The following is a 13940-nucleotide window of genomic DNA, read 5'->3' as shown; positions in this document are numbered from 1 at the left end:
ATATGTAACATTTAGCTAAGGAATGTGTCTCCTATTTATCACAAACACAGGTAAAAGTTACATCTCCAGCAAAAGGCACTTCTGGGACTTAAAAATTCCATGTTAAGACCCACATTTTGAAGCGTCAAGTCTCATTTTTAGCAAAGGAATCTCATCTCATCTGTTTACAAAACCTACTCTTCTTTCATAATGAACCCCCGAGTCCCTGTGTCTGTATCTACAAAGCCCTTTGAGGCATTGGGAAATGGAGGGGGTGGGGTTTGGTTGGGGGTTGTTTTTTGCAATTCCACTTGCAGAGGTGATTATATGAATGTTATTTACTTGTATTCACTGGAGTAGGAGGTTATTTCACTGTCGTTGTGCAACCACTTGAATTCCAAGGGCCAGCTGCCTTCAGCAAGGCACGTAAGGACCAGTCTGTTTCCTTCCAGGTGGATCTGGGGCAAGCCTGGTTCTGTCTTGAAGAATGGTGCAACATCCCCTGAAATACAAAGGAAAAAAATGGATTTGGAGGCTATTTAGGAAAATATAGGAGAGACAACTGATATTTAGCTAATTTCTCCTCAACCTGGTCATGGTAAAACAAGAAACAGCATGATTCAGTTAAGGCTTGCACTGGTGCATTCATAAGTAAGCTTTATCTTTAGGGGCAGAGTTACCAAGATCTTGATAAACTTTGTCCTTTCCTATTCAGACAAGCTTTTGTCCATGTTTACACTTTCTCCAGAAAAGAATTCCAACATTGCCTGCTGTTGCAGGCAGTGAACAACCCTACTGGGCTTTTTTCCCCCTCTTCTCCTTTCTGAGGATTAAATCCACTCAAAGCTTTTTTTTTTTTACCTTTTTTTTTTTTTTATTTCTTGAATAGAAACCAGAAGTGTAATCTTGGATAGAAATGATTATCACAGCAGGAAAAGTCTCAGGGTAAATGAAGATTCTTGATAAGGAAAAGAATTTAGAAAAAAACACCTCACAAGTTTAATGTACTTTTCAATGTTCTGACAAACCAAAATGGGTTAGTGAAGACACTAACAGATTTTAGAATTAGGGTACTTCAGTAATATGCAAGGGTCACATGTAATCTCAAACTCTTGTGTATCACAAATAAAACACTCCAAGAAGCGAAATTCTTGATGGGTAAATTGCCAAAGCTCTGCTGAAATACAGACTGATTCTGAGTCCACACCTACCAGAGATCTACCCCAGTCACCTCTGGAAGATGAAGGCTTTTCACACTTTACATGTTGAATTTCTACTTGTAACTGTACAGGAACTATAGGCTTAATTTTAGAAGCATACAAATACCTTCTACAACCAAATTTAAAACAGAATGGTCTGGGTTGGGAGGGAGATTACAACTCATCCAGCTCCAACCCCTCCCATGGGCAGAGACACCTTCCACTAGACCAGGTTGCTCCATCCAACCTGGCCTGAAACACTTCCAGGATTTTATGATTACACATAAAACACAGGAGTTATATTCAAAGTCAGAAATTTAATATAAAATATTAATAATACTGAACACATAGACAATACTGAGCTCTTCTTTAAAGTGTCCAGGGGGTGTGTGTGTACTTTATACATAAAATACAGAAAAATCCCCAAGATACACAAATTGTCCCAGTGCAAGTAATGGTTCAGTTAAACTGCAAAGCTTCCTTTAAACATTTATTTTACACTAAAATCTCAGGCATTTTTATACTTGGAATTTTATATATACTCAGGCATTTTATATTTAAAGAGTTTAACATATTTTTTACAGTTTGGAGTGCCCTCACGTGCTGTTCAAGGCTGGCTGGAATTTTTGAGTCCACAGGTCCCAGGATCACTGACAGCCCCAGGACAGCCCCAGGAGCCTGGGCCAAGGGTGCTGCTGGTGGTTTCCCAGTGACCCTGGTGTTCCACTGGGGTTCACAGCCCAGCCCGGGGATGTCCAAGTCTCCAAGCCTTTATCTTTCACTTTGCCTCTGCTCAGGGGATGTTTCTGACTGCAGAGCATGTGGCAGCACAGACTTGTTATCACTGGAGGGTCCCAGGGCAGAGCTGGGCTCCAGCTGAGCGTGGCCAGGGAGCCCCAGGCCCACTGGTGCCAAATATCTCCTGCAATGGGCCATAAATCAGCCACAGCTCCCCACTCATCTGATGATTTGGATTGACAAATTGCCTCCTGAATTTTTAGAATTTAACTTCAGGAACACAGTCATTTATGCAGAAAGAAAAAACACATAATCTTAAAGCAACGCTTATAAACTATCACACAAACTATCTAACAAACTGAATTTAAAACTGTATTTGGGGTAGGGCCCTTTTCTGATTTGTAGCATTTTAAATAACCTGTCTTTCAAACAACCTGATTCATGACAAGTGCAGATCAGCAGTATCTTCTCTAAATTGGCTATATAGGAAGCTACAACAATTCAACATATGAGAAAATTGGAACAGTTCCAAACTAGCAGATATTCCCAGACAAGCCAAGGAAAGTTTTTACACTTCTCCACACTATGACATGACGGAAAATATATTCTGCAAAGCTTCTCTTTAGTTGTTGTTTTAATGACTGCAATTATTGTGAAATCATCTCATCCCAATTCTCATTGTCTCCTAACTAGTAAAACCCACCAATATCTTAAACGTTATAAAGAAAAAATTAAGTTGGAGTTAGAGGATGTTCCTGTGAAATACAGTTATTTTACCCAGAGAGAAAAGCAAATTTTTACAAAGGCATTTCTAAACAAGAGAGAAAATGTTAAATCCTGTCAAAGGTATTTTGGGGAGTCTCCCAAGGGATTTTCAGACATTCTACCCAGGTAAGATTAAAGGTGTCAGGCTTCCTCTGGAGATGGAAAAGCAGCAGCTGGGAGCAGTGCTGGTGTTCAGGGGAAGATAACAGAGCCCAGCTGGTAAAGTGAAATGATTCGTGCTGAGTCCTGAAAACAACACTTACCTGCTCGTGTACAGAGGCTCCTGGAATGAGTTCCCTAAACTGTTCCTCCCCGAAGAAAGTTTAGTCACTGAGGGAGAGCTCTGTGGAAGTGATGTCTGCACCAAACAGAGTCATTTGTTGATCCTTGTTTTCAGTGATTTACAGACTCAGCAGCACAACCTCCTTCATTACTTACTCTGAATTATCCACTTACTCCCAACTTATGTCTTTCCAAGAAAAAAATGATGCATTTGGAAGACAAAGTGCTGCCCACAAGTCTTCATTCAGCCCTATATTTCCTACTCAAATATTCCAAACCCAGTGATGCTGCAGCCCACTCAGAGCTATCTCCCATTTAAAGCATCACAATCAAGCTGTTATTACATGAAAATGATTCTCAAAACTCAATCCAGTTCTGTTAGAAGCTAAAATTTAATAGACCTACGGGAATATTTTTATAAAGAGTATAGCATGCTTTATAAATTACCCTGGCTCTCAGGAAGATTTACTTAAGCCCTTGAAGTAATTTTATCTTCTAATCCTTTATTCCTGACTTTCTCATCAATCACATACCATCAGTTTATCAAATTCAATTATGCAATCAGAGCTCACTAAATATTCACTGAAAGCAGAAATGAAAATAAAATACAGAGCAAAAATTCTTTGCAGAGAGGCAGCTTTGATGACGTTGGCATTTCTGCAGCACAGGGCTGCTCACACCTCAGGCTGCACCCTGGGCTTTATTTACAGCCTAAAACTGTAATGGAAAGCAGAATTTAAACCTGGACCTGCAAGGAAAAGTTTGCTGTTTCCCAGGGAAACAGGAAAATTGGCAGGGAAAAAAAATCAAAGCCATCTCAGAAGGGTTATGGGAAAGAAGTAACTGGCCGAGGGATGGAAAACACAAGGGGGCACTTAATAGGTATGAGATACTTGCACTCAGTAATTATCTAAAGAAAGGGCTCACCAGGAGGGTAACCTTGGCCAACCAAGGGTTTAGAAGCCAGGAAGGCATTTTTTGTTTTATACTCTTCAAGAATGGAGTAAAATACTAATGAAAAGATATTCTGAGTCCTAAAACCAAAAATAATAAAATACTGCAACTATTATTCTTGGCTAGAATACTTTTTTGCCTACCAAGAAAAAAAAAAAATTAGGCAGGCATTCATGCTATACACTGTTGCTTTTTCTAAATGTGTTGATACTTCCAGCCTCTCTGCCTCCTCAGCTATGTTGATTAAAAAATGAAAGTAATGGTAATTAAAGAACTTTTTGAGTTGCAAGAAGGAGCAAAGGGATAAGGTGCCAATCTGTTGGCACACATATATTTACAGCTTTAGTAAATTTTCATTAAGACTGCTTACCAAGCTCGCCAACATCCCGACCTGTGTCCTTACAAGGATGCTGCAGATTTATTTTTATGTGAATCTCAAGAAGAAGTAGGATTGAATATGCCAAAATTATCTGGAAATTTGCTCCACAGCATTTCTGCCTTGCTTTTCTGCACCTCCAAACTGCCTGAGTTTCATTACATCACTGGGTTGGCCCATTCAGTTTCTTTCTTTGGTACAGGCAAAGCTTAGACAGATTTTATCTTGAAATAAAGTTTCAGGACTAAATTCAACAACACCCAGACAGTTTTTCTTGGACTAATGCTGACATTTAAGTACAAAATGGTGCTGGGTGCCATCGTCCTCTACCCTGGGCTTGTCCCCAGCCCCGGCAGATGAGCTGCACCACAGGAGAGCTGAAAGCTCCCTTGTGCTCCATTCTCCCTGCAAATCACCTTCAGGCACAAATTTTCAAACAGGACTGCAAGAGGAAAAGGCAGCCTGGCTGGACAGCTTTGGAATGGCAACAAAAATTCCAGGAATAGATGCTCATTAAATAGCCAAGGAACCCCAATCTCATAAGGACTGCATGAGTGAATGTGACTGCAGAAACAGGAGAGCACCATCTCAAGGACCTCAAACATTCCCTCTAACAAACAAATTAACAAGGCTCAGCTAATGATACTGAACCCTTGAAGAGCTTACATTTGTAAAGCACATAAAGCAAAGTCAGATTAAATAGATCTTTCAGTTACTACAAGGTCTTACAAGATCTTGAAAGTAGTTGCACAATCCTGTCCCTCAGGATTGAATAAGTTTTAATTAAAGACACAATTTGATCTTGAGAACCTCTACCCTGCAGAGAAAAGCAAAGTTAAAAATACTCCAGAGAAGTACCACATCATCCTCATCAGTAAAGCCCACTGCAACTAGCCTCTTCAAATCTCAGCTTTTTTTCCTCCAGAAAAGTTGGATACCAACAATTACAGGCAAAATCAGGTGCCCACTTCCTGAAAAAAACAGATTCTGTGGTCCTGAACACTCAGAGGAAGGAAAAGGCAGGGAGTGCTGAGAGCAGGTTGAAAGATCCCCAGTGCCACTGCTATTTGTCTTTGTTATGCATCCCTACTTTTAAGTCATTTTTAGGTGAGCTAATATTGAATATTAAAAGTAGATCAACCTGCACATAAATCAGCAATTCAGAGCAAATATTAACAAATACCAGCTGAGCAGCTGCCTTTCCATTGCTCTGTTGGCCCTACAGGTTCAACATTGAAAAGAGAGCTTTGACTGAGAGACATTTTTCGAACTCAAAAGACAATGGGTTTATTAAGTAGCACACCTCTACTGATTTTAGCTTATTAATCTCCAGTCAAAACATGATGCACATTACTGTTTCTTCATATGCTTCTATGTTGTAGGTGAATGTGCTTGCCACACTTCTAAAGGTACGATCAGCTGACACAGGAAAATAAAGAACAGATTATGTCTGAGGAATTCTCTGAGGAAAATGAGGTAGAGACTGAATGATCAGCCCAGGAGATCAGCAATACAGGAATGTTTTTGCTCTCAGTGTCTGCCAGGAAAGGAGATGTGAGCCACCTTCAGGTGGGTAAACAATGACTGCCGTGGGAAGAGTATCCCAAAAAGTCTGTCTGGGGCATTGAATGTGCAATACAAGAATAAAGGTAAAATGGCAACTGGAGTCAGGAAACCCAAGCTAGAGACAGGAAGAATCTTTTCAGCAATCCACAGAAATTGCTACAAGTACGGACAGCAAAATCCATTCAAAACCAGACTGAAGTTCAGCTGTGAGCACAAACAGTGGAGCATGAGCTGCTCTGCTCTAACAACAAATAGCTGCAACCTCCTGGGAAAATGGCTTTTCTTCTTATTCCCAAGTTGGATATGGAAAAGATTTTTCAGTATTTCCTTTTCAAAAGGATCTTTTAGTCTTGCTATCTCAGTTTTCAAATCTTAGAGTTTCTGCTATACATGCATACATGTGCTAGCTCTGGATGCAAGTTGTATTCTCTTGTGGAAATGAACTTCAATAGATTATATGGCATATGAATTTGAAATTGTAACACAGTAAATCCTGGGAAATGTACCAGAAAGTCAGATTGAACTCAGATATATTTGAATCAATCTTCTTTTGAATTCAAGTCTTCTAAAATACATTGGTGAGATGCTGGAGAAGTTAGTATATGATCTATTCATAAACTGTCAACAATGTCAAACATACATTAGAGCATTCAGTCACTTTAACTGTATTGATTTGCAGGAAGTCTATTTTACCCAAAATATTGGATCTTTGAGATTCAAATTTTTGTGGTTGGAAGTGTGACATAAATCACCAAGTGCAACAATTAAATTTAAATTGCATTTTACTACCTCATTCTAAACCGCGATTGCAAAGGACTGATGCATCATAGTGAATATTTCATTAAAATATCAGGTTATTTTTCAAATATACTGCAGCAGCTAAGAATTTTCACACAATGGTATAAAGCATTCTCTCAAAATGGATTTCCTGAACTTTCATCAAAGACAATATCTGATTTTATATTGGAAGAGTACTGAAGCAACTGTATTTAAATCAGTCTTTCTTCCTCAATTTCACACTTCAAGTAAATGAGCCCAAGCTGCCCATTTTTGTCGTCCTAGAGATTAAGAAGATAACCTTCTTTTTGGGTTCCTCTATTATAATCCCTGAATGCAAATACAGATATCAGCTGAGGTTGATGGATGGTGCTTTTAGAGATTTAATTGGGGATGGAATTAAATTGTTTTAGGACTCAGCAAATTCTGTGAGGAAGCCCACATATTTTTAGAATAAGTGACATTTATTTCTTTTAAATGCACACTCGCAGGGAGACAAGATTTCAATGGATAACTTCTTTTTGTTGCCATGAACAGCTCACATAACTAATTGGCAAGTGAGCTATTGGGTAATTGCCAATCATTTATTTGATTTGGATGGAGGAAATATTGAACTAAAGATTGGAAACCTGTTGCAGCCCATCCCAAGAGGAAAACGAAACATTCTGTAATGTATAGTTATGATTAGCTTTTAACAATTCAATAGAATAGGAATCCCAAGTGGCAAGGAGTGCTTCACACTGATAGTTAAGTAGATTTAATTAAAAATTCTCTTTTTTTTAAATTGAAGCATCACTTCTCTATTTCAGAATTACCTAAATGGCACTGCAGATTCCAGTTGGCTTCTCTGCTCCTCATTTCTTGGTGCAAACAGACCAACTGTTTTTCCCAAATCTTGGCTAACACGTTGTATTGCTTAAAAGAATAAACATCCTAATTCATTCCCTAGAAACTTCTTTAATTCTACGATAAACACCATGAAGTGACTAGCTACAGTAAAACCTCTTTTGATATTTCCAACCTTTCTTCCCTGTTTTAAGGCACAAACATTTCCTGTTATCTCTCTTAGCCTTTTTCCATTTTTCTCTATGAACAGCTTTAGATGAACTACAAAAATCCACTTGCATCCTAAGACAACAGAAAAACGCCAGAGCAGAATCTTTTTATGATAAAAAAAGAAAATCTTACTATCACAGGCTGCTTAAAAGTCCTTAAACATAACCTGTTCTTTGTATTCATAAAATCTACTCCCTAACACTCTGCCATCTATTTAAAGACCATCTTTTCATTCACTACACAATCACTTCTTGAAGAATTCCCTTTTGAGAAAAGATTTCTCAAGTTTTATTAGAAACACTCAGAACCACAGCAGACTTTTTATAGGACCTGGATTCTGATAGGGAAAAAAAAAAAAAAAAAAAAAGACAGTGGTTGGTAACACACCTCCATTAAAATTCAACATAAACCTCTCTCAGTTATCCCCAAATACACCAAGAAAGACTTTCCCACATGCAATTGTATTATTCTTTCCTTAAAATTGATTTCTTTAGCAGACCAGCCAAGGAGAAAAAAAAATAATGAGGTGATATCGTTTTAACTGAGCCTCAAGCAGCTCCTGATGTATTAACCTAAAATCCCACTAAGGCTTCCTTTTCCCATTTAATTTCTACACCTCATGTTTTAGTCTCACTTCCTGATCACCTGTAATAATTCAGTTCAGTCGGGGCAAAAAAAAAATTATATTGGCTTATTATTTATCAGAAGGCAGCCACTCTTCATAGCTCTGTGAATTCATGGAATACCTCAGAGTCCCAGGCTGGTTTGGGTTGGAGGGACCTTAAAGGCCATCCAGTGCCACCCCCTGCCATGGGAAGGGACACTTTCTACTGTCCCAGCTTGCTCCAAGCCTCATCCAACCTGGCCTTGGACACTTCCAAGGATGGGGCAGCCACAGCTTCTCTGGGAATCTGTGCCAGGGCCTCTCCACCCTCCCAGGGAAGAATTTCTTCTCAATATCCCATCTAAAGCCACTCTCTTTCAGCTTAAAGGCATTATCTGCTGCAAGATTAGAAATCAAAAAGCTACATATGATGTTCTAAAATTATGTTTAGTGTAGTTCATCCACAAAAAAGGCTCCAGAATTTTTTTTAAATATTTATGAGGATGTTTTTAAGAAAGTCACAAATGCACTGAAAGAAAAAGGCACATCCGTACAAAGCGGGCAAATGAAAGAGAACCCATTAACTATGAAAACCAAAACAAAATCTCCAAAGAAACCTCCAGCCTCTGAATTTGGTATCAAAGCACAACCTCTGTGCTTTTCATATTCTCTTCATACAGTGATGTTTACAGAGCCTCACTCAGAGACTCGAGGAAATAACTTGTTAGTGTTTAAACCTTGGCCCACAGCAGGTGGAAGGCAGAGCTGCCTCGCTGAAAGGGAATCCAAATATAGCAGGATTTCCTTCATTATTTTAACCACAAAGGAAGCTATTGTTGCTGCTACATAATCTACAATCTCCAACTACTGTAGGGCAGCCTGATCACACTGATATCTAACCAGCAATTTAAAAATATATCCTCCAAACATTCCAGTTGACACCGGCACGAAGGAGAGATGAAATCCTACAGAACATGTAACAGGAGAGAAAAGATGAAAACATAAATGTGCTTTCCTCAAGTTCATGCCTGCTATAAGAAGCATTCTCAGTGTGCAGAAAATAAATTAAATCAAAAAGATAAACAGCTGAGGAGTGTCTGGAAGTACCAGAACAGAAACACAAGAGCAGCAGGAGGAAACAAAGGAACAGCAAAGGCACTGCCAGACCTGAAAGCCATGTCAGGCACCTATTTATGTTCTCAAGGAGAATTTATTTCTAAATAGCAAAGCAGCTATGAATATCCAGAGAAGATATAAACACATCTCTTTTGATGAAGGGGGCTGGAGGGGAAATGATTCATGCTCCAGCCTTTGTTAAAAGCAATGCCTACTGCTCACTGCTATTGTTATTTTGTTTAAATGTAACTTGTAGTTTTCTTTTTTTTTTTTTTTCCGTAAACTTGAAAAATGTAAATAGGTTTAGAAACTGGGTGACGCCTGCCTCAAAAAACTCAAAGGATCTGAGTGGTGTCACTGAATTGGAGGGTGGTGAGCACAGGAGCTCCCATCATGCTGAGCAGAGACAGGACTGTTCACGTCCTTGTGTGACGCTGGATTAGGACTGAAATGCCAAGAAAGGTTCACAGGACTCAACTGAAATATTCCCACATCTTAAGAAAACTCTGGGACAGGCACCTGGTGAGAGACAGAAGCACAGAATGACCCTTGCAGAGCTCTCAGGGTATTTGTGCAGACACTCCCAACGGGATGGATCAAAGGATCTTTGGAAGCCTCACACAAACTGGGCACCTTCATTTTCCAAAACAGCACCACTTATTTCTGTGTCTTTTACAACAAATCCTTTCAGAACTACCCAAGTGGAATTCTTTCACCACTTCAAGGAAAATACACAGATCTAGAGACTATAGAATTATTTTTGGCGATACCAGTGAAACATATAATTTCTTCCTGTCAAAATGGGAAGAAACATATCACTGTTCTAGCAAACATAACTGAGCTTGACATATCTGAAGGCAAAGAAAAGGAGTTAGTTGATTAATCTGGATATTTTATTTAATTTTCTTTGGGTTATAAATAAGCAGCAAGTTAATACTGTTTTCAACTTTTGACAGTTCTAATGTTAATTACATGTACTGGATTTTATAAATCAATACTTCTTACATAAAGTGTTATTTAACTTGTCAAGTGCAGCAATAGATCAATGCATTTACTGTTCCTGCTAACATTGATGGATGACATACATCAAAAGCATATGTATAGGAAAAATAAAAGACTTATTTGGAAGCCAGACAGGGTTAAGCCCCAGTTAGGCAAACAGGGAATTTAAACAGTGTTTTGAAAATAACAACTTTATTAAGATGTGAAAAGTTTTCTTCTTGCTAGGGTTCTTGGAAGTTTGGGGTTTTTGGAGTTTGGGGTTTGACTTTGGCTGATTTGTTGGTTTTTTTTTTTTTTCTTTTAATGCTAAGGCCTGCAGCTATCAGCAGCAGACTGCTCTGGGTACAGAAATGCTATATTAAATGTGGGTATCCTACAGGATATAGGAACAATGAATTGCACCTCCCAAACTTCAAATATATTTTACTAAAGAACCACATTCCCATGTTCAGTACACAGTACTTCCATCTAAACATAAAAATAAGAGGATAAAAAACCCCAAACACTAGTTGATAACTACTTCACTACTTGCAAACATGCTACAGTTAAAGTGCTTAAAATTTTAAAGGATGTATATGAAAAATTTTGATCATAAATCAACTTCAAAGACTGCATTCACTGCATTATGAGCTGTAACAAAAGAAACAGTCAAAAACCATCCTAAGAGCAAGTATTACTGCACCTGCACATCTTGAAGAGAGATATAGGTCACAAAGTAACTAATTCTCATTATTGATCTGTCCCATTTGTAAAGAAGACATAAGATATAATAAAATTATGAAATCCCAAAGAACTGAAAGCTATTTATTACTCTGTATGTAACTACAGTAAATCAATAAAATATTAGTTAAAACCCATTATCAGAAGAGTGTATATATACAGAATGTATAATCATGTACTGAAATAGAAGGGGAAATTGTTTTCCTTCAATTATTGATAGATTTCTCAGGACACAAGTAATAATTGCACAATATGTTATTTCCAGTCCACAGATGGACAAAAAAAAAAAGTTTTTTTGCATCAAGAATTGTCATGAGGATAGGCTCTTCCTACTCATAAAAGGTAATGAATGTAACCTTGAAGTATTATCCTTTGGAAGTAATTCATGTAATCATTGTATTTTAGAGTCATTTATCGGACTAGAAAATAAAAAGAGACCTCTGTTGTACCACAACAAGATTCAGTGAAGTACAAGGAGTCTCTACTCCATCAACTCAGCTTCTTTGGACAATATTTATGAGAAGTATCAAGCAATGACTACAATCTACGAGTTATCTTAGCATGTTTGAGAAATAATTAACAAAAAGGAAAAACTGAAAAACAATGGTAAGTCTGAGTCGGTGAGAAGTTTGTAAAGTTGCCTTCAAACCTTGGAAGAAGATAAAATTCTAGTCCTGCAGGACCTTGTTAACACCTTCAATGAGGCTGAGCTAATGCAAGAAAAGTCATGAGGCTGTCTTCAGAGTTGGAGTATTTAGTTTAAAATAATCCAGCAAAAGACTTTTCTTCACAAAAACTCTTCTAAACTGTTAAAGGAGAATGGGTACGTGTCGCTATTGGATACTAAATGAGTACACAGAAGCTTGGTAAGTTTACAAGAGAAAAAAGAGAAAGTTTCATTTGAACATCTGGTATTTATAGAATTCCAAAGGTGACAGTGGATTGGAGGATGGAATTACCACCTCTCCAACTCCACTGGTCAAACAACAGTCCATCAATTCTCTCCTCCCACAAAGAAGAATGAAAAACAATGATTATTGACATTAACAGTGCGTGAGAACTCCAGTAGAAATATGTAAACATTATCAGAAGGCTAAAGAAGTTTTATGAGAACTTTAAAACTTTTAAAAGAACTATAAAAGAAAACTTAACACTTTTAAAAATCAGGACAACATCTCACCCTTTTTCCATTAAAAAAGAAAAAAGAAGAAAAGAAAATGAACAATATTGAAAGGGAAAATTTAACAATGTTAAAAAGAAAAAGCAACAGGTACAAAAGAGGGGATCAGCTGCCTCACATCCAGCCTGGCTTTGTACATCTGCAGGATTCTCTGGGAGCTGTCAGACACCCGAGCCATGAGACAAGATCATCCAAGAGAAAGTGGGAATTGTGCACATGTAACCTTTGTGTCCTGCTGGAAACAGAGTGAGGAGAAGGCAGAGCCTGTGGGAGAGTGGCCAGGAATCTAACACAGAGCACTCGGTGCTCACTTGGAAATCCAACACCAGCCTTCGTCCCATCCCACTGGCCCACAGCACACAGCCTGGCAGGGAGGAAGCTACCAAACCCTACACTTTACACTGACCATGCTGGATCCTAATCCTGCTCTCACACCCAGGCAGCAGCACCTGCTGGAGACCAACCCAACCAATACAGCCAGGCTGGCCAAAGCCTGCTTAGCATCCCAAACAAATGGAGAGCAGAGCTCTGCTCCTCGCTCTGAGCCCGGCCAAGCTGGCAATAGTGAAGATGTATATCCACAAGGAGTATGGAATCAGCCAGAACCTCGACTCAGGAGCACTCCTGTATCCTGTAAGAGGTGAGCCCTGGGTGGGTTTACAAGTTCCATAAAATTGCTCGCTGGGGGAAACAATCTGCTGGCTCAGTTCTCTGCAGGATTCCCCCAGTCCCTCCAGTCATCTGTTCCTGCTCCATACATCCACATACATCATCAAGCTGACAATTCAGAAACTGGACCAGATGGATGTATAACCCCAAACAGTGCTGTTTGTTAAATCTAAAAGCTATTAATCAGAGTAATTTCCTTTATTAAAGAAAGGGATAAATATAGATGAAGTATTATTACCCGAGTTTACCGGGAGTGCATCACAGGATGACACACACTGAGCTTATTTCCACCCAGCAACACCAGAGAAAAATGGTGACAGCAGAAATGCTCCTCCCAGAAAAAGTAGATTATTGCAGGACAACGAAAGCAAGAAAGGGCATCCTAAATGCTTTCTTTGAGTAGCTAAGGCATGTCATTTTCCCTAGAGGAAATAATTACATTCTCTGAAAGGACTGGCAACTTCAAGTTATTTTGAAACAAAGAGCAGTTCTTTGTGTAACACAGCACTGAGTTGTTTCAGAGAAGCAATAGGTGAGACTGGATCAACAAAGTTACCTTCACCTTCCACCAGGCACTTAAGGCTAGCCCAGCAGGAAAACAGCTGGGCTGTTTGAGGTTTAAGCCTCCCAAATAATACTTATTGTCACTCTTCTGACTCTGAAATTCCTCACATTTTTAGCCACAGGGCCAAAAAATACCAAGGTATACTCCCTGTCCTTCCAAACTAAAGCTTTACAAGAAAACTATATATCTGCACCACATGAAAAAACATTCCAATTTTAACAGTCAAGAAAACTTTCACAAACAAGTGACAGAAAAAGTCCTCTAGAAACACCTAGAAATGGTTCCTTAACTTTTAAAATATTTACAAAAGTAAGGAAAGCCTGTAGCTATTTGCCTAACAGACAAAAGAAAATGTTTCTGTACATTAATTTATTTGGGGGAAAGTCACTGAA

General features: G+C 38.7%; 1 protein-coding gene across 1 annotated transcript in view; it reads right to left on the bottom strand.

The window, feature by feature from the left end:
* Positions 1–13940, bottom strand: part of SDK1 (sidekick cell adhesion molecule 1) — a 385938-nt gene that overhangs the window by 275115 nt on the left and 96883 nt on the right. Inside the window, exon 2 of the mRNA XM_068207135.1 lies at positions 322–481. Within this exon, the coding sequence (XP_068063236.1) occupies positions 322–481 (160 nt within the window). The remainder of the gene's footprint in view (positions 1–321; positions 482–13940) is intronic.

The sequence above is a fragment of the Anomalospiza imberbis genome, chromosome 16, assembly GCF_031753505.1.
Source record: "Anomalospiza imberbis isolate Cuckoo-Finch-1a 21T00152 chromosome 16, ASM3175350v1, whole genome shotgun sequence".
In the NCBI taxonomy this organism is placed as follows: domain Eukaryota; kingdom Metazoa; phylum Chordata; class Aves; order Passeriformes; family Viduidae; genus Anomalospiza; species Anomalospiza imberbis.
Note: the sequence above shows the minus strand (reverse complement) of the source record. Positions and strands in the feature narration are given on the sequence as shown.